Source organism: Apodemus sylvaticus, chromosome 1, assembly GCF_947179515.1.
Source record: "Apodemus sylvaticus chromosome 1, mApoSyl1.1, whole genome shotgun sequence".
Classification (NCBI taxonomy): Eukaryota; Metazoa; Chordata; class Mammalia; order Rodentia; family Muridae; genus Apodemus; species Apodemus sylvaticus.
The window spans coordinates 172,934,542-172,953,603 of record NC_067472.1 but is presented as its reverse complement, the minus strand read 5'-3'; the positions used below and the strand labels follow the sequence as shown (position 1 = coordinate 172,953,603).

General features: G+C 36.6%; 1 protein-coding gene across 1 annotated transcript in view; it reads left to right on the top strand.

The window, feature by feature from the left end:
• Nucleotides 1-19,062, top strand: part of LOC127694608 (vomeronasal type-2 receptor 116-like) — a 41,140-nt gene that overhangs the window by 8,468 nt on the left and 13,610 nt on the right. Inside the window, exons 2-5 of the mRNA XM_052196178.1 lie at nucleotides 554-845; nucleotides 1,179-1,985; nucleotides 4,726-4,954; nucleotides 6,058-6,180. Of these exons, the coding sequence (XP_052052138.1) occupies nucleotides 554-845; nucleotides 1,179-1,985; nucleotides 4,726-4,954; nucleotides 6,058-6,180 (1,451 nt within the window). The remainder of the gene's footprint in view (nucleotides 1-553; nucleotides 846-1,178; nucleotides 1,986-4,725; nucleotides 4,955-6,057; nucleotides 6,181-19,062) is intronic.

Sequence of the window (19,062 nt, the reverse complement as noted above, 5' to 3'; positions counted from 1 at the left end):
AAATTTGGGTGTGGTTTCACATAAATTAATCCCATCAATTAGAAGTAGAGCCAGGAAGCTCTTCATTACTCCACAACAGCCAGTTCTATATAGTGTGTTCCAGACCATCCTATGAAAAAGTCACAAACATGACACTTGTGGGAATATATTATTTGAATTAATTTTATGCTAATTTTAAGATGAATATTTTCATAGAAAAGAGGGTGATTGAAACGAGATAATTGTAGAGACTGAAAGTCAAAGATTCAAACAGCAAGAGTTCTGATGTTTTTCAGAACCTAATTCTTTATTCAAAGACCTTTTTCCATACATGAAACATGAATAAAGCAATATGATGATAAAGCATAGTCCTAGAGACCATAATTGATAAGTGTAGGACATTACTAACCTCATCTGCTTAAAATTTCCATTCTGATGCCAGTTATTCATGAGACGATATTATAATAGTGATTTAATAGAAACATTGGCATTTACATTATAAAACCACTGCACTAAATAGAAATCTTGTATGATCTATGGCTTCCTCCTGTGTAATTTTGTGAAATCTGTGCAGGTATATATTTAAGAACTACCAGTTTGTCTTGGCTCTCATGTTTGCCATTGAGGAGATCAACAGAAACCCTCATCTTCTACCCAATACTACTATTGGATATGATATCTATAATATGCCATATACTGAAAAGAATATTCTTTATAGTGTCTTTCTTTGGCGTACATGGATAAGATATCCCCTTCCTAATTGTGACTGTGGAAACAAGAAAAAGTCACCTGTTGTACTCACAGGGCCATCATGGTCAGCATCTGCCCACATTGGAGCACTTCTAAAACTCTACAAAATACCTCAGGTGAGGAACAGGATGTGGCAACTAGGAGACAAGCATCCTTTGTTGACATTATAGGTGTCTGTAAATTTAAAATAGGGGCATTGGACTTAGTAACCTATCAAAGAAAAATAAGGAAATACTTTATATTATTTCCATAATCACATTACTTAAAATAGAATGAAAGGAGAGGTGGGTAAGACTAGCTACATTTTTGCAACTAGAGACCTGTCAGCAATTTTTGTAGGAAAATGTAATGGGTTTACAAGACATGACAATCTTGATCTTGACTGTTTCCATCTGTGGATTTTGGACTAAGATTTTGTCTGATGCCAATGTATTTGGTTATCTCTTCAGCTCACTTTTGGGCCTTTCGATTCTATCTTGAATGACCAAAGTCAGTTTAATTCTCTCTATCAGATGGCCCCCAAGAACACATCTCTGTCACTTGCCATAGTTCTTTTGATGCTTCATTTCAGCTGGTCCTGGGTTGGTCTGATCCTCCCAGATGACCACAGAGGGACTCAGATTCTATCAGACTTGAGAGAAAATATGGAGAGCCATGGCATCTGTATAGCCTTTTTGAAAATGATCTCTGGGACATGGAATGCATTTTCCAATGCATTATGGAAAAATATGGAGAAGATTGAGAAATCATCAGCAAATGTGATAGTTATATATGGAGATATTGTTTCTGTACAAGGTTTAATGCGACATATTGTGCATCTGTTAGTGACATGGAAAGTCTGGGTCTTAAACTCTTCATGGGATGTTGATACCCATTCTGATTATTTTATGGTTGAGTCATTTCACGGAAGTCTCATTTTTTCACACCACCATGAAGAGATGGTTGAGTTTATGAATTTTGTCCAAACAGTTAATCCCTACAAATACCCAGATGACGATTATCTTCCTAAGTTTTGGTATTTGTTTTTCAAGTGCTCATTTTCTAAAGTTGATTGTCAACTTTTGGAGAACTGCCAACCCAATGCTTCTTTGGATTTACTTCCCAGACACCTTTTTGATCCAGCCATGAGTGACGAAGGCTACAATATATACAATGCTGTGTATGCTGTGGCCTATAGTCTCCATGAGATGAATCTTCAACAAATACAGACCCAACCATATGCCAATGGAGAAGATATGGTATTCTCCCCCTGGCAGGTAATATCCCTTCCTGTATTTTATGTCAGCCATGTGGCATTTTTATTTTTTATGAAGGCATTAAATTGAGCATCATTTGTTCTAGGCTATGCTGTCAGTAAGCAAAGGAGTGAATATTGTTTCTCTGTCTAGAGGTCAATGTTAAATCCCAAGTAAGTGTTATTTATACATGGAATGCTAGAAACAAGAGAAAAACTTGAGATAATATTGAATTCATCTAACAATTTGCCTCACAGTTTTGTTCATAATATCTTCAATGTGAAAAGCTGAAATGTCCTGTATATATTTCTCAGAGAAGAGAACAGAGCAGTAGATCTTAGCGTTAAGATGCCCCTGAGCACTACCACAGGGTTATACAGTGAAGCATTACTTTAAAGTATAATTAAGATGTTCAGGCCCTATCTTTAAGGACAGAAATTCTAAATATATTCCAAAAGTGCATCGGTAGGGTTAGCTTATCAAAGAAATATGAATTAGCTCAATCCATGTAAATTGTTTCCTGTGTGTCTTGGCTGTGTTCAGTTCAAAGATTTATATTGTATAGAATGAGCCTTTTGAAACTTAATGCACTTCAATCTAAGTATCCTTCATTTACTCAGTATGTTTGAAAGCTCCTTTCATGATTTTTCTTTCTTTTTTTAAATGTTTTTATTTTCTATATTTTTTGTTTACATTCCAAATGATTTCCCCTTTCTCGGATCCCCCCTCCCCATATGTCCCATAAACCTTCTTCTCTCCATCCCTTATCCAATCACCTCCCTCCTTTTTCTCTGTCCTTATATTCCCTTCTCATGCTAGATCAATCCTTTCCAGGATCAGGACCCTCTCCATGCTTCTTCATGGGAGTCATTTGTTATGCAATTTGTGCCTTGGGTATTCAGGGCTTCTGGGCTAATTAGCATCCATTTATCAGAGATTGCAATCCATGTATATTCTTTTGTGATTGGGTTACCTCACTTAGGATGATATTTTCTAGATCAAACCATTTGCCTAAAAATTTTGTGAATTCATTGTTTCTAATTGCAGAGTAGTATTCCATTGTGTAAATATACCTCATTTTCTGTATTCATTCCTCCTTTGAGGGGCATCTGGGTTCTTTCCAGCTTCTGGCAATTATAAATAAGGCTGCTATGAACATAATGGAGCAGGTGTCTTTATTGCATGCTGGGGAATCCTTTGGGTATATGCCCAGGAGAGGTATAGCAGGGTCCTCTGGAAGTCTCATGTCCAGTTTTCTGAGGAACCTCCAGACTAATTTCCACAGTGGTTGTACCATCTTACAGCCCCACCAGCAGTGGAGGAGTGTTCCTCTTTCTCCACATCCTCGCCAACACCTGCTGTCTCCTGAGATTTTGACCTTAGCCATTCTGACTGGTGTAAGGTGAAATCTCAGGGTTGTTTTGATTTCATGATTTTTCTTATCATGTGGGCTTAAAAGAATGAGGTCCAGGGCCAACACTGTGAGTTGTTAGGGTTTCTCAGGAGAAGATAATGTGTCTGTGAGAGAGGAGACCCAGACATGATTATAAGGGGAATCACAAGTCTCTGTCTAACTAGCAGCCAGGTTGGTTCATCATTCATATGGATTCCACAGAAGAAAGACACCCTAAAGATAATACAAGAAATATAGATAATATAATTTTGTCTCCAGACATGGTTTTGATTTTTTCAACACATCTTGGGGTTCAGTCAAAATTAGAAAAGAACAATGAGAATAGATTTTATTTTTATTATCTTATCTAAATCATCAACTCAATGAATTTAGGGAATGTACCCACCAAAGCAAGTATATTACATGGTAGCCTGCTTTTGAAAAAATATTTTTATTTTCTATATTCTTTGTTTACATTCCAAATGATTTCCCCTTTCCCAGATCCCCCCTCCCCATATGTCCCATAAACCTTCTTCTCTCTGCTTTTAGGCTGAGAGTGTTTACACTTTTAAAGCACTCCAGACAAACAGAAAATTTTTGAACTAGTTGTTTCATGAATGGCGATACTAATATATAATGTTTTTATATCATTTTATCATGTCTACTCTTAAATAGTAAAAGTTTATTTTAGTCAATCTAAATTTAGTTAATACTTACTAAGTTCTGATACTCAACTAGTATACCAAATACGATGCCCTATGCTTAAACTACATTTTCAGACAGCTCTAAGTCTGAAAGTAAAAAAAAAAAAAAAGGTCTAGATTCAGTTACCAGTTCTCCTGGCCAGTCAGAGTTTGTCAAATATTTGTAAGTTTAATCTGTTCCATCTATAATGTTTGGGTTTGCTTAGGGGGCAGATAATCAAGAAGATTGCTGGAGTCACTGCCTCACTTAGAAATTTCTAATTTTGTGCTTATCTGTGTTTCTCACAATCTCCAGGACATAAGGAAGACTTCCAAATAGAGCCAAATGAAATTATTTTCTTAAAAATCAGAAGGACTAGTAAGTTTATGACTTTCCTAAAAATTTAGACAAGATTTTCTCAGGAAAAGACATATTATGAATCATAATGCAGAAAGTTCCCAATAATGCAAGAGGCAGAGACCAAAACCAGAATGGAAATAGAATAACACTGACCCAAGCATTTGGCTTACCTTTGCTGGAAATATGACAAACAGCTGTCCTGGCTTCATGACTTTCACCATTTCCATTGCACATGGCTGTTTCAGATGAGATTATTTGTAGTGTTTTTAAAAATCATTTACTATCTTAACTGTTTTAAAACGTTTATTTTTGCATTTTTTTTAGCTTCTCCCTTTCCTAAAGAAAATGGTAAAGAAAAGTCATGTGAGAGGACACACAGTAATTGATGCAGAAAGAAACTTAGACACATATTATGACATTCTTAATTTTTGGAATTTCCCAAGTGGTCTTGGATTAAAGGTGAAAGTGGGAAGCTATTCTCTAAGTGCTCACCAGGGTCTACAGTTTTCTTTATTTGAACAGATGATACAATGGCCTATGGGATTTACAACGGTGAGTTGTGACTTCTCTTACTGTTCTGACCTTTCATAAAAACTAAGGTAATTCTCAGGATGTCATGATCATTGGACTCTCACTCAGTACCAATAAACTTTGAATTACCAGTAAAAATCTTCACATAAAAACAGATAACATAACTAACATATAATATAACTATTACTTATTCCTTGTTTGGATGAATGGATATGTTTATTTTAACTTTGTTAATGCCCAAGCATTTCTTTAAAAAAGAGTGTCTATTAGTTACTGCCTCAGAACACTGATAGGTTCATTTTGTTACCAAGATGAAGAAATTACATTAAGTAAAGTGACATTTTACTTTCCAAGCCTCTGAAAAGGAATAATTGCATGACAAGTGTGTGTGTGTGTGTGTGTGTGTGTGTGTGTGAGTGTGAGTGTGTGTCTGTGTGTAATGCTTGACTTGCTACTTCATGTAAATTGTCCACAAAAGCAACTGAGGGGGGCAGGTTGTTTCGCTGACTCTGTGAGCATTCATTATATTGTGGGAAAAGGATGTTTTAAAAGCCAATGGAGGTGATGACAACATATTCATAGAGAAGAATTAGAGGGAAATTAGAGATCAAAGAATGTGGTTGCACACTTCTGTCACCTTTTCTTTCTGTGTGTGACAGTATCCAGTGAAATATTGACCTCGATTTTGTGGTGGTTTTTCTTATCTCAGGTAAGTGCATGTGTAAATCTGCTCATAATGATATGTAAGATTTACTTCTATGATGAATCCAATTCCTGTAAAGTTGTCAGTCAACATTAACAACCACTTTCACCATAAACATTCTCCCTGGCAGCCAATAAGCATAAAGACAAGTTAAATCTGAATGAATAGCATTACTTCCTTGTCCACTACTTCAAACACCTATACTTATCAATGTTTTCAGGAATTGGTCCAAGAGTTAAACATGTGAGCCATGTAACCCCAAACCTGATAAAATTAGTAATACCATCAACCATTAGCTTCAATTGTAAGTGTAAGCTGATGTAATTTGAAAATTAACTGCTCAATTATACTTACAAATTCTCTATTACTCAAAGTATTCAAAGAAGTCCAGGTATTTGCTAATAGCTTTTATTTCTCTTACATTCCTCGGTCTGTGTGTAGTGAAAGCTGTAGGCCTGGATTCAGGAAAGCTGTCCAGGAAGGCAAGGATGTATGCTGCTTTGATTGTACTCCCTGTGCAGACAATGAGATTTCCAACGAGACAGGTAAATACAGGCTTACAAACAAGTTTCCAGATTGTCCTGGGAGTCTGCTGTACCTAAGCCAATGGGAAAAGACTGGAGATAAGTTAGAGAGTATCTCTTATTCACTGATTAAAAAATTAAGCATTGCTATTAGTTGCATTTCCTTTTGAAATCCCACATTCTAGATACTGAAATCTTCCTCGACTTACATTGTTGACCCATTGTACATATTTTCCTCTGAACACTCACCTTTCCCACAAATTAATGGTCTGTCTTATTTCACCATGGACACAGTGTTTTTGGAACCATTTCTTTATATTTTCAAACAGCATACAGTCACATATAAGATTAAAATTTGAATTCCTCACGTCTTCTATTTATCATTATTTCCAGTACTGGGATTTTTGTTGTTGTTGTTGTTGCTGTTGCTGATGCTGTTCTTGTTTTTGTTGTTGTTATTGTTTTACACAGTAGGTGACTAAGCAGGTAGATTTGCTTTCTCCAGTACATATATTTTAATGTTTATTATTGCTAAGTTTACTTTGTTTTACTTATGTTATCTGTTCATTTAAAATGTTAGTCTCAAGCCAGACAGTGATGGAGGAAGAGATAAGCAGAATTCTGAATAGGAGGCCAGCCTGGTCTACAGAGTGAGTTCTAGTACATCCAGGGCTACTCAAAGAAACCCTGTCTCAAGAAACCAAAGAAACAAAGTGTGTCTCCCTTTTATTGAACATAGATTCTTTTCTCACACAATATACTCTGAATATATTTCCCCCTCCTCCATTTCTTCCAGATTATTTACCACCTCCTCTCTCATCCAGATCTACTTCTTATCTGCCTGTCACTAAAATTAAATATTTTTCTATAAGATAACAACAAAATATAATAAAATAAATAAATATACATATATATATTATAATATAATAATACTTTTAAAAAAGCATCATGCTGAAGTTGGAGAAGAAAAGAGAGTAGTAAAATAAAAGTTCCAAGAGAACATTCAAGAATCAGAGAGTCACTTGCTTAGGAGTCACATAGAATCACTAAACTGAAAGCTTTCATCTATATGCAGATGACCAGTACTGATTTGTTTAGACCATGATTCCTGCTTCATTCTTAGTGTTCATGTAAGCATTTGCATACATGAGTACACATGAAGCAACCCATGGCTTCAGACACATATGTAGCACATAATGGCTTTGTCAGTCATCAAAGGAAAGAAAGGCTCTTGGTCCTGTGACGGCTCAGTGCCCCAGTGTAGAGGAATACCAAGGCAGGGAGGTAAAAGTGGGGGCATAGGTTGAGAAGCAACCTCATAGAAGCAGGAGTATGGGGGATGTGATATGGGGTTTAAGGAGGGGAAACCAGAAAGGGACATAACATTTGAAATGTAAATAAAGAAAATACTCAATAAAAGAAAAGAAAAATGTGGTTGAAAGAGTGAGCCTGGCATAAACTGAGGTGCCCTGCACATATGTAGCTGAAGGGAGCTTGTTAATCATGTGGAACCTCCAACAAGTGCAACATGGACTGTCCCACCATTCCATGTTCGATGAGTTGTGCTGTGCTATCTGGAGCAGTGTGAGTTTGCTGTCAGTTTTTGCAGAGCAACCTATTATCAACAGCCTGTTTGTTTTGACTTTTTTGTTTTTATTTTTATTTTTATTTTTTTTTTTGTTTTTGGTGGGGGGGGGAGAGATTCTACTGCACCTTTTTAACCATCATCTCATATTCATAAAATCCAGTCCAAGTACTCTGAGCTTCATTTGTTGACCAGAGATGACCAGTGTCATTCTATTTCCCTCACTATATGGAAACTTCATTGGGATCACTTTCATATATTATAAGATGTTTCAATTGCATCAAGTTTCCATGTTGCTTCTTCAATTGCCTTTATTTCTAGCTGTTCTTGTCCTCATTCCCTCCCTCAATTCCATCTCCCCTCCCTCCTCCATGATCATCATATTTTTATACCCCTTGGCTCAGTCCACCCAGAAATTCTATCCTCCCATGCAGATCAATGAGACTGCCTAGTCCTTTCCTCTATTCCTAACCACTACAGTGTGTATCTTTATTGTAATCTATTTAAAAGCTAATATAAAGATATAAGCAAATACATACAATATTTATCTTTCTAATATTTCTATACCTTACTTGGGGTTTCTATTTCCATATATTTGTCTGCAAATGTCATGGTATCTTTTTTAATATCTGAGTATTAATATTCTATTAAGTAAATGCATTATATTTGCTTTATTCATTTTTCTGTTGGGGGACAACTAGGTTGTTTCCAGTTTCTGGATTTTGTAAGTAGAGCATGAGTGAACATGGTTAATCAAATGTCCCAATAGTAGGATGATGCATACTTTGAATATATTCCCATGATCAGTTAAGCTAGATCTTGAGATAGACTGATTCCTATGTTTCCGCAGAAATGGCATTCTGATTTAATATTACTTGGTGATACCAATTATATTTTCTTACACATATGTACATATTTTAAGGAACTTCAACTGTACTTGTTTGCAAATACAACTCCTCAAATGAGCTCTCTATATAGCTCCTCATTCACATATTCCATATTGTATTCCCCTCTTCTCTCCATTTTTTATTTGATCTTCCTACTCCAGTCTCACATCCAATTCATTCATATCTATTCATTTTTCTGCTTCATTTCTTCACTCTCCTAGGCCATAACTTTACACCTAACACCAGTAGCTATAGGGAATTTTATCCTGCTGCATTAATACTTAACAGATAAAAGCCTCTTATAAATGATTAGACCGCACTTTTGTCTTTTTTTTTTTTTTGTCTCCTCTTACTCAGGATGATTTTTTTGCACCTTTAATTTACCTTGTAAATTTCACAGCATGTTTAAGATCCAAGATTCATTCTCATTGTCCTGTTTCACTTGAATAAAAACAGTAAACTCAGCCGGGCGGTGGTGGCGCACGCCTGTAATCCCAGCACTCTGGGAGGCAGAGGCAGGCGGATTTCTGAGTTCGAGGCCAGCCTGGTCTGCAAGTGAGTTCCAGGACAGCCAGGGTTACACAGAGGAACCCTGTCTCTGAAAAAAAAAAAAACAAAACAAAACAAAAAAAAAAAGCAAAAACCAAACCAAAACAAAACAAAAAAACAGTAAACTCAAGATCATGTGATCAGTCTCCAAAGAAATTTATTTTGACATCTGACATGTGATATACAAAATACTTTGGGAAATACATATAAAACATATTTATGACATCACCCATGATGAAGAAAAATATTTTCTGTATATATTTTATATATTATGTTAATTCTATACTTGGGTCACTTCTAACATTTCTCTAATGAATGTCACCCATACAGGTGAAGGTCTTTAAGCCTTAAAAAGATGATAATAATCATTAACTCATCCATACCAATGTGTTTAAAATAAGAACAGTATTAACAGAATGTTTGACTCTTACATAGATTAATATAGAATCTTGTGACAACTAGGAAAAATGCAATAATGTCATGTAACTGAATTATTGAATGTTAGTTGAATATCTATGTAAATATACATGTCTTGAGCTACTGAAACTAAACACACTGATATGAAAACATTGCTAGTTCTTGGCCAGGATGTTCACAATAGAAAATTCTAGTATCAAAAGGAATTCAGTGAAAATAAATCTTGTACAGAGTAAGTGAAACCAAGGACCTGGATGTTGAGAATTGAGGAAAGATATTGAATAGAAACAGAAATGCTAAATCAACCATGTATAACATCTAAATCATTAATCAGAATGTATTTAGATACTGAAAATTTTTATAAAAAAGTATTTCTCAGAAAAAGATTTGCATTACTTTGTCTTTCCATAATTTATTTTTTATTTGAGATGCCTCTATTGAAAATTCTCTGTTTAGCTCTGTATCTCATTTTTTAATTGACTTATTTTACTTGTTGCTATCTAATTTCTTGAGTTCTTGGTAAATTTTGGATATAAGAGCTCAGTTGAATGTATAGTTTGTGAAACTCTTTTTCCGTTCTCCAGGCTGCTATTTAATCCTATTGATGATATCCTTGACCTAGAAAAAGCTTTTTCATTTCATGAGCTTAAATTTATTAATTGGTGATCTTAGTCTTGGGCTATTGGTGTTCTCTTCAGAAAGTTTTCTCCTGTACCAATGAGGTCAAGGGAGTTCCCCATTTTATCTTCTATTATATTTATTTTGTCAGGTTTTATGTTGAGGTCTTTGATCCATTTGGACTTGAGCTGTGTGCAAGGTGATAAATATGGCTTTATTTTCATTTTTCTACATGCAGATATCCAGTTACACCATCACCATTTGCTGAAGATGCTTTTTCCATTGTATACTATTGACTTCTTTGTCAAATATCAAGTGTCCATAGTCATGAAGGTTTATTTTTGAATGTTTACTTATATTATTTTGAACACATGTCGGTTCTATGTCAGCATCATGCAATTATTACTACTATTGTTCTGTAGTATACATTGAAATCAGGGATGATGGTACTTCCAGTTTTTTTCTTGTGCAGGATTGTTTTACATATCCTGGTTTTAGTTTTTTCAGATGAAGTTGAGAGCTAGTCTTTTAATATCTGTAAAATTTGTGGAATTTTGGAGGGAATTGCATTCAATCTACAAATTGCTTTAACAAGATATGTTTATTTACTATGTTACTCCTCCTGGTACATGAGCAAGGGTAATCATTTCATCTTCTGAAATCTCTTTCTACCTCAATTTATTTCTTCATCAGAGGCTTAAAGTTCTTATCATACAGTTCTTTCACTTCCTTGTTTATAGTTACAGCAGGATATTTTATATTATTTGTGGCTACAGTAAAAGACGTTTCCCTAATATTTTCTTAGCCTAGGTACTGTTTGTTTAAAGAAGGGTTATTGAACTTTTTAAGTTTATTATTTTTATTCGATATATTTTTTATTTCCATTTCAAATGATTTCCCCTTTTCTAGACCCCCACTCCCTGAAAGTCCCCTCAGCCCCCTTCCCTTCCCCTGCTTTCCTACCCAGCCCTTCCCGCTTCCCTGTTCTGGTTTTGTCCCATACTGCTTCACTGAGTCTTTCCAGAACAAGGGGCTACTCCTCTGTTCTTCTTGTACCTCATTTGATGTGTGGATTATGTTTTTGGTATTCCAGTTTTCTAGGTTAATATTCACTTATTAGTGAGTGCATACCATGATTCATCTTTTGAGTCTGGGTTACCTCACTTAGGATGATGTTCTCCAGCTCTATCCATTTACCTAAGAATTTCATAAATTCATTGTTATTAATGACTGAATAATACTCCATTGTGCAGATAAACCGCAGTTTTTGCATCCACTCTTCTGTTGAGGGATACCTGGGTTCTTTCCAGCTTCTGGCAATTATAAATAGGGCTGCTATGAACATAGTGGATGTATCCTTATTACATGCTGGGGAATCTTCTGGGTATATGCTCAGGAGTGGTATAGCAGGATCTTCTGGAAGTGAGGTGCCCAGTTTTCGGAGGAACCGCCAGACTGCTTTCCAGAGTGGTTGTACCAATTTGCAACCCCACCAGCAGTGGAGGAGTGTTCCTCTTTCTCCACATCCTCACCAATATCTGCTGTCTCCTGAATTTTTAATCTTAGCCATTCTGACTGGTGTAAGGTGAAATCTCAGGGTTGTTTTGATTTGCATTTCCCTAATGACTAATGAAGTTGAGCATTTTTTAAGATGATTCTCTGCCATCCGAAGTTCTTCAGGTGAAAATTCTTTAACTCTGTACTCCATTTTTAATAGGGTTATTTGCTTTTCTGGAGTCTAACTTTTTGAGTTCTTTATATATATTGGATATTAGCCCTCTATCTGATGTAGGGTTGGTGAAGATCTTTTCCCAATATGTTGGTTGCTGATTTGCCCTTTTGATGGTGTCCTTTGCCTTACAGAAACTTTGTAATTTTATGAGGTCCTATTTGTCAATTCTTGATCTTAGAGCATACGCTATTGGTGTTTTGTTCAGGAACGTTCCCCAGGACCGATGTCCTCAAGAGTCTTCTCCAGTTTCTTTTCTATTAGCTTCAGAGTGTCTTGCTTTATGTGGAGGTCCTTGATCCATTTGGAGTTGAGTTTAGTACAAGGAGACAAGGATGGATCAATTCGCATTCTTCTGCATGCTGACCTCCAGTTGAACCAGCACCATTTGTTGAAAAGGCTATCTTTTTTCCATTGGATGTTTATAGCCCCTTTGTCGAGGATCAAGTGGCCATAGGTGTGTGGGTTCATTTCTGGATCTTCAATACTGTTCCATTGATCTGCCTGCCTGTCACTGTACCAATACCATACAGTTTTTAACACTATTGCTCTGTAGTATTGCTTGAGGTCAGGGATAATGATTCCCCCAAAATTTCTTTTATTGTTGAGAATAGTTTTAGCTCCCCTGGGTTTTTTGTTATTCCAGATGAATTTGGGGATTGCTCTTTCTAACTCTGTGAAGAATTGAGTTGGGATTTTGATGGGTATTGCATTGAATCTGTATATTGCCTTTGGCAAAATAGCCATTTTAACTATATTAATCCTGCCGATCCATGAGCATGGGAGGTTTTTCCATTTTTTGAGGTCTTCTTCCATTTCCTTCTTCATAGTCTTGAAATTCTTGTCATACAGATCTTTCACATGTTTGGTAAGAGTCACCCCAAGGTACTTTATACTGTTTGTGGCTATTGTGAAGGGGGTCATTTCCCCAATTTCTTTCTCAGCCTGCTTATGCTTTGAGTATAGGAAGGCTACTGATTTGCTTGAGTTGATTTTATAACCTGCCACTTTGCCGAAGTTGTTTATCAGCTGTAGAAGTTCTCTAGTGGAGTTTTTTTGGGTCACTTAGGTAGACTATCATATCATCTGCAAATAATGATAGTTTGATTTCTTCCTTTCCAATTTGTATCCCTTTGACTTCCTTATGTTGTCTAATTGCCCGAGCTAGTACCTCAAGTACAATATTGAAAAGATAAGGACAAAGGGGCAGCCCTGTCTAGTCCCTAATTTTAGTGGGATTGTTTCAAGTTTATCTCCATTTAGTTTGATGCTGGCTACTGGTTTGCTGTATATTGCTTTTACTATGTTTAGGTTTGGGCCTTGAATTCCTGTTCTTTCCAAGACTTTAAGCATGAAAGGATGCTTAATTTTGTCAAATGCTTTTTCAGCATCCAATGAAATGACCATGTGGTTTTTTTCTTTGAGTTTGTTTATGTAGTGGATTGCCTTGATAGATTTCTGTATATTGAACCAACCATGCATCCCAGGGATAAAGCCTACTTGATCATGGTGGATGATCGTTTTGATGTGTTCTTGGATTCAGTTGGCAAGAATTTTATTGAGTATTTTTGCATCGATGTTCATAAGGGAAATTGGTCTGAAGTTCTCTTTCTTTGTTGCATCATTGTGTGGTTTTGGTATCAGCGTAACTATGGCTTCATAGAAGGAATTGGGTAGTGTTCCTTCTGTTTCTATTTCGTGGAATAGTTTGAAGAGTATTGGTGTTAGGTCCTCTTTGAAGGTCTGATAGAATTCTGCACTGAAACCATCTGGTCCAGTGCTTTTTTTTTTTTTTTTTTTTTTTTTTTTTTTTTTTTTTGCTTGGAAGACTTTCTATGACCCCTTATATTTCTTTCGGGGTTATGGGACTGTTAGATTATCTATTTCATTATGATTTAATTTTGGTATTTGGTATCTGTCAAGGAAATCGTCCATTTCCTCCAGATTCTCCAGTTCTATTGAATATAGGATTTTATAGTAGGATCTGATGATTTTTTGGATTTCCTCAGTTTCTGTTGTTTTATCCCCTTTTTCATTTCTAATTTAATTAATTTGGATACTTTCTATGTGCCCTTTGGTTAGTCTGGCTAAGGGTTTATCTATCTTGTTGATTTTCTCAAAGAACCAGCTCCTGGATTTGTTGATTCTTTGTGTGGTTCTCTTTGTTTCCACTTGATTGATTTCAGCCCTGAGTTTGATGATTTCCTGTCTTCTACTCCTCCTGGGTGAATTGGCTTCTTTTTGTTCCAGGGCTTTCAGGTGTGTCGTTAAGCTGACAGTGTATGCTCTCTCCATTTTCTTTTTGGAGGCACTCAGGGCTATGAGTTTTCCTCTTAGCACTGCTTTCATTGTGTCCCAAAGATTTGGGTATGTTGTGCCTTCATTTTCACTAAATTCTAAAACGTCTCTGATTTCTTTCTTTATTTCTTCTTTGGCAAAGTGTCATTGAGTAGAGTATTGTTCAGCCTCCATGTGTATGTGGGCTTTCTGTTGTTTTTGTTGCTATCGAAAACCACTGTTACACCATAGTGATCTGATAGTAGGCATGGGATTAATTCAATCTTATTGTATTTGTTGAGTTCTGTCTTGTGACCAATTATAAGGTCGATTTTGGAGAAGGTATCATCAGGTGCTGAGAAAAAGGTATATTCTTTTGCTTTAAGGTGAAAAGTTCTATAAATATCAGACAAATCCAATTGGTCCAAAGCTTCAATTAGTTTTAGTGTTTCCATGTTTAATTTCTGCTTTCCTGATCGGTCCATTGAGGAGAGTGGAATGTTGAAGTCCCCCACAATTATTGTGTTAGGTGAAATGTGTACTTTGAGCTTTAGTAAAGTATCTTTTGCGAATGAGGGTGCCCTTGCATTTGGTGCATAGATGTTCAGAATTAAAAGTTCTTCTTGGTGGATTTTTCCTTTGACCAGCAAGAAGTGTCCCTAAGTGTCTCTTTTGATGACTTTAGGTTGAAAGTCCATTTTATGTGATAGTAGAATGGCTACTCCGGCTCGTTTCCCGAGACCATTGGCTTGTAAAATTGTTTTCTGGCCTTTTACTCTTAGGTAGTTTTTGTCTTTGATATTAGGTGTGTTTCCTGTATGCAGCAAAATGTAGGGTCCTGTTTCCTTATCCAGTCTGTTAGTCTTTGCCTTTTTATTGGGGAATTGAGTCTATTGATTTTAAGAGATATTAAGAAATAGTGATTATTACTTCCTGTCATTTTTGATGTTCTTTTTATATTTGAGTGGTTATCTTCTTTTGGGTTTGATGAAGGAAGGTTACTATCTTGCTTTTTCCAGGGTATCGTTTCCCTCCTTGTATTGGAGTTTTCCTCCTGCTATTCTTTGCAGAGCTGAGTGTGTGGAAAGATATTGTGTAAATTTGGTTTTGTCATGGAATGTCTTGGTTTCTCCATCTATTGTGATTGAGAGTTTTGCTGGGTATAGTAGTCTTGGCTGACATTTGTGTTCTCTTAGAGCCTGCATGAGATCTGTCCAGGATCTTCTAGCTTTCATGGTCTCTGGTGAGAAGTCTGGTGTGATTCTGATAGGTCTTCCTTTATATGTTACTTGGCCATTTTCTCTTACTGCCTTTAATATTCTTTCTTTGTTTAGTGCATTTGGGGTTTTAATTATTATGTGGCGAGAGGTATTTCTGCTCAGATCCAGTCTGTTTGGAGTTCTGTAGGCTTCTTGTATATTCATAGGCATCTCTCTCTTTAAGTTGGGAACGTTTTCTTTCATAATTTTGTTTGAAATATTTGCTGGCCCTTTCTGTTGTAAATCTTCACTCTCATCTATACCTATAATCTTTAGGTTTGGTCTTCTCATTGTATCCTAGATTTCCTGGATGTTCTGGGATACAAGCTTTTTGCATTTTGCATTTTCTTTGACTGTTGAGTCAATGGTTTCTATGGTATCTTCGGCATCTGAAATTCTTTCTTCCATCTCTTGTATTCTGTTGTTTATATTTGCATCTATGGCCCCTGATTTCTTCTCAAGGTTTTCTATCTCCAATGTTGTCTCCCTTTGTGATTTCTTAGTTGTTTCTACTTCTGTTTTTAGATCCAGGATGGTTTTGCTCAGTTCCATCATTTGTTTGTTTGTGTTTTCCTGTAATTCTTTAAGAGATTTTTGTGTTTCCTCTTTCATGACTTCTGCCTGTTGACTCAAGTTCTCCTGCATTTCTTTAAGTTTTTTTTTTTTTCGTTTCTTCTTTATTCGTTTCTGTCTCTTCAACCTTATTCTCCTGCATTTCTTTAAGTGATTTTTGCGTTTCCTTTATACGGGTTTCTAGCTTATTCATGTTCCCCTGTATTTCTTTAAGAGATTCATTCATGTCCTTTTTGTGTTCTTCTAGCAGCATCATGAACAGTGATTTTAAATCCAAATCTTGTTTCTCTGGTGTGTTGGCATAACCAGGACTTGCTGATGTTGGAGAGTTTGGTTCAGATGCTGCCATATTGCCTAGATTTCTTTTAGTAGCATTCTTGCGTTTGCCCTTTGCCATCTTGTTCTCTGGAGTTAGTTGGTCTTGTCTCTCGCTGGTATTTGAGCCTCCTGAGGGGCTCTGGGGCTATTTCTGCAACACTGGATGGCTGGGTTTCCCCTGGAGCAGATTGCTGATGTGCTGTCTTCCTCTTGGGTGTCCTTGCAGCCCTAGTGTGCTTTGCCCCAGATTGTATCTGTGAACCATATATTGCCCGTTTGCTCTTTCAGGGAGTGCTGAAGGGTGTATGCTGCGGGTTTATTTCTTAACCACTTTTGTAAAGGTGGTTTTCAGTTGTAGAATTTCTCTGGTAAAATTTTTGGGTCACATATGTATTTTATCATATCATCTGTGAATTGTCATACTTTAACTTCTTCCAGTCTAATTTGTATCACCTTCATCTCCCTTGGTTTTCTTATTGCTCTAGCTAGTACTGCAAGTAATATATTGAATAGATAGGGAGAGAACCGTGTCTTGTATCTGATTTAAATGGAATTGTATTAAATTTCCCTCAATTAATTTAATCTTTGCTGCTGAATTGATATATATTGTGTTTATTATGTTTAGCAGCTCAGATTGTACCCTGGATTTCTCCAAGATGTGTAACATGAAGGGGTAATGGAATTTCCAAGACTTTTTTTCAATATCTAGTGAGATGATCATGTGACTTTTATCTTTTAGTTGTTTATATGGTAGAATACTGCCCCCTATTCAAGTTGACTGATAATTTTAAATGTTTCTCAGGGTAACCAATCACAATTGTCCAACTCAGGCAACCACTGCACTCCCTACCATGATGTTCATAAAAAGGGTGTGCTTTGTGAGCTCAGGGTCTCCTCTTGCCTGTGTGCTGAGGGACCCCAGTGTACATCGGAACAATAAACCTCTTGCAGATTGCAGTGATTCCAGTCTCTGTGGCCTTATTGAGTGTGGGGTCTTCCAACAGACTCTTACAAAACCTTGGCAGATTTTTGTATATTTAACCTTCCCTGCATCCCTGCAATGAATCCTCTTAATGATGATGGATGATGTTTTTGATGCCAACTTGTATTCAGTTTGTGAATATTTTAATGAGTATTTTGTCATCAATGTACATTAGTGAAATTGGTCTGAAGGTCTCTTTGTTGAGTGAGATTTAAGTATTGGGGTGACAGTAGCCTCGTAGAATGAGTGTGACAATATTCCTTCTGTTTCTATTTTATCGAATAGTTTGAGGAGTATTGTTATTAGCTCTTCTTTGAAAATTTGGTAGACTTCTGTGATAAAACAATCTGACCCTGGACTTTTTTGGTTGGTATACTTTAAATCACAGCTCCTAATTACTCAGAGATTATAGGAATGTCTGAGTGATTTACCTGATACCTGATATTGATTTAACTTTAGTGAGTATCTATATAGAAAAGTATCTAGTTGTGTACATTTTCAGATTTTGTGGAGTGATGGCTTTTGGAATAGGACTTAATTATTCTTTGAATTTTTTCAGAGTCTGACCAAGGCCAGGTTCAGCTTGTACACGAGTTGCTGAGAGAAGGGGTATCTGAGAGTGGCAAAAGTATGTCTTGAAGTCAAATTGTGGTTTCTGAGCTGATAGCCTATATTCTGCTTCAGTTGGCTCCCTAGACAGCCCTCTAAAGATAAAAGTAATCCTTGGGTTTTCTGATTAAAATCAGAAAGTTACCAGAGACCTCCATTGGTGGTACAGAAGATAGACAATGTAGTCAAGATAACTCAACCTCGATCATAACTGTCTGGTGGTACCTTGAATTCTGCTTCTTTCACCCATCCTATGTGCCTATCTGCCAAACCTGTTACATCACTCACTGTCTAATTTCTATTGGAGTTGGAGATGCCAGGAACAGCCAGCAGGACTTGTACTCTGGTCTTACAAGGGGAAAATTATGACAATCTGAGGGCAGCCATTCGTTTAGATGTAGAGAGACTAGAAACTTCCATCAGTGACCTTCAAGAATCACTAACTTTATTATCAGAAGTAGTACTGCAGAATAGGAGAGCTATACACTGCCTTAGCTGAGTAGTGCTGCTTTTACAAAGACCTTTCCAGGGTTGTTAAAGTGTCAATGGGCAAGGAAAGGAAAGGGCTAGCCAAGCAGAAAAGAGAGAACAGAGTCATGGCTGGTTCGAGTCTTGTTTAACCACCTGCATATCTACCCTATTATGATGCTTAATTGTTCTCCTATTGTTGACCTTTGGCTCATATATTTTAAACTACTTGGTCGCTATTGTGAAGAAACACATAGGTACAGTACAGCTAATGATCATAAAGCAGAGAACTATATACAAAAGACCACAAGTACGAGCTATCAGAACACCTGCAATTGCTTTAGGATTAAGCATGTATAAAGAGAAGGGGGTCAGCACAGGAACTTTGGAAAACTGATGGAACACTTGCCTCTCTCAGAATAAGAGGCTAAATTATATTCCTCAGAAAACAGGGAGGATGTCCCTGCATCTAAGGGAGGCCCAGAGTTTTTCCAGGACTATTGAACACCTACCTCATTCCCTAACAACCTATTAGTTTAAAGGTAACACTGTTCCACCAATCACGTTGTGCCTAATAGCCACTGCCCTTAAGACTGTATAAAGTCCTACTGTGCATAGGCTGCACATGGTCA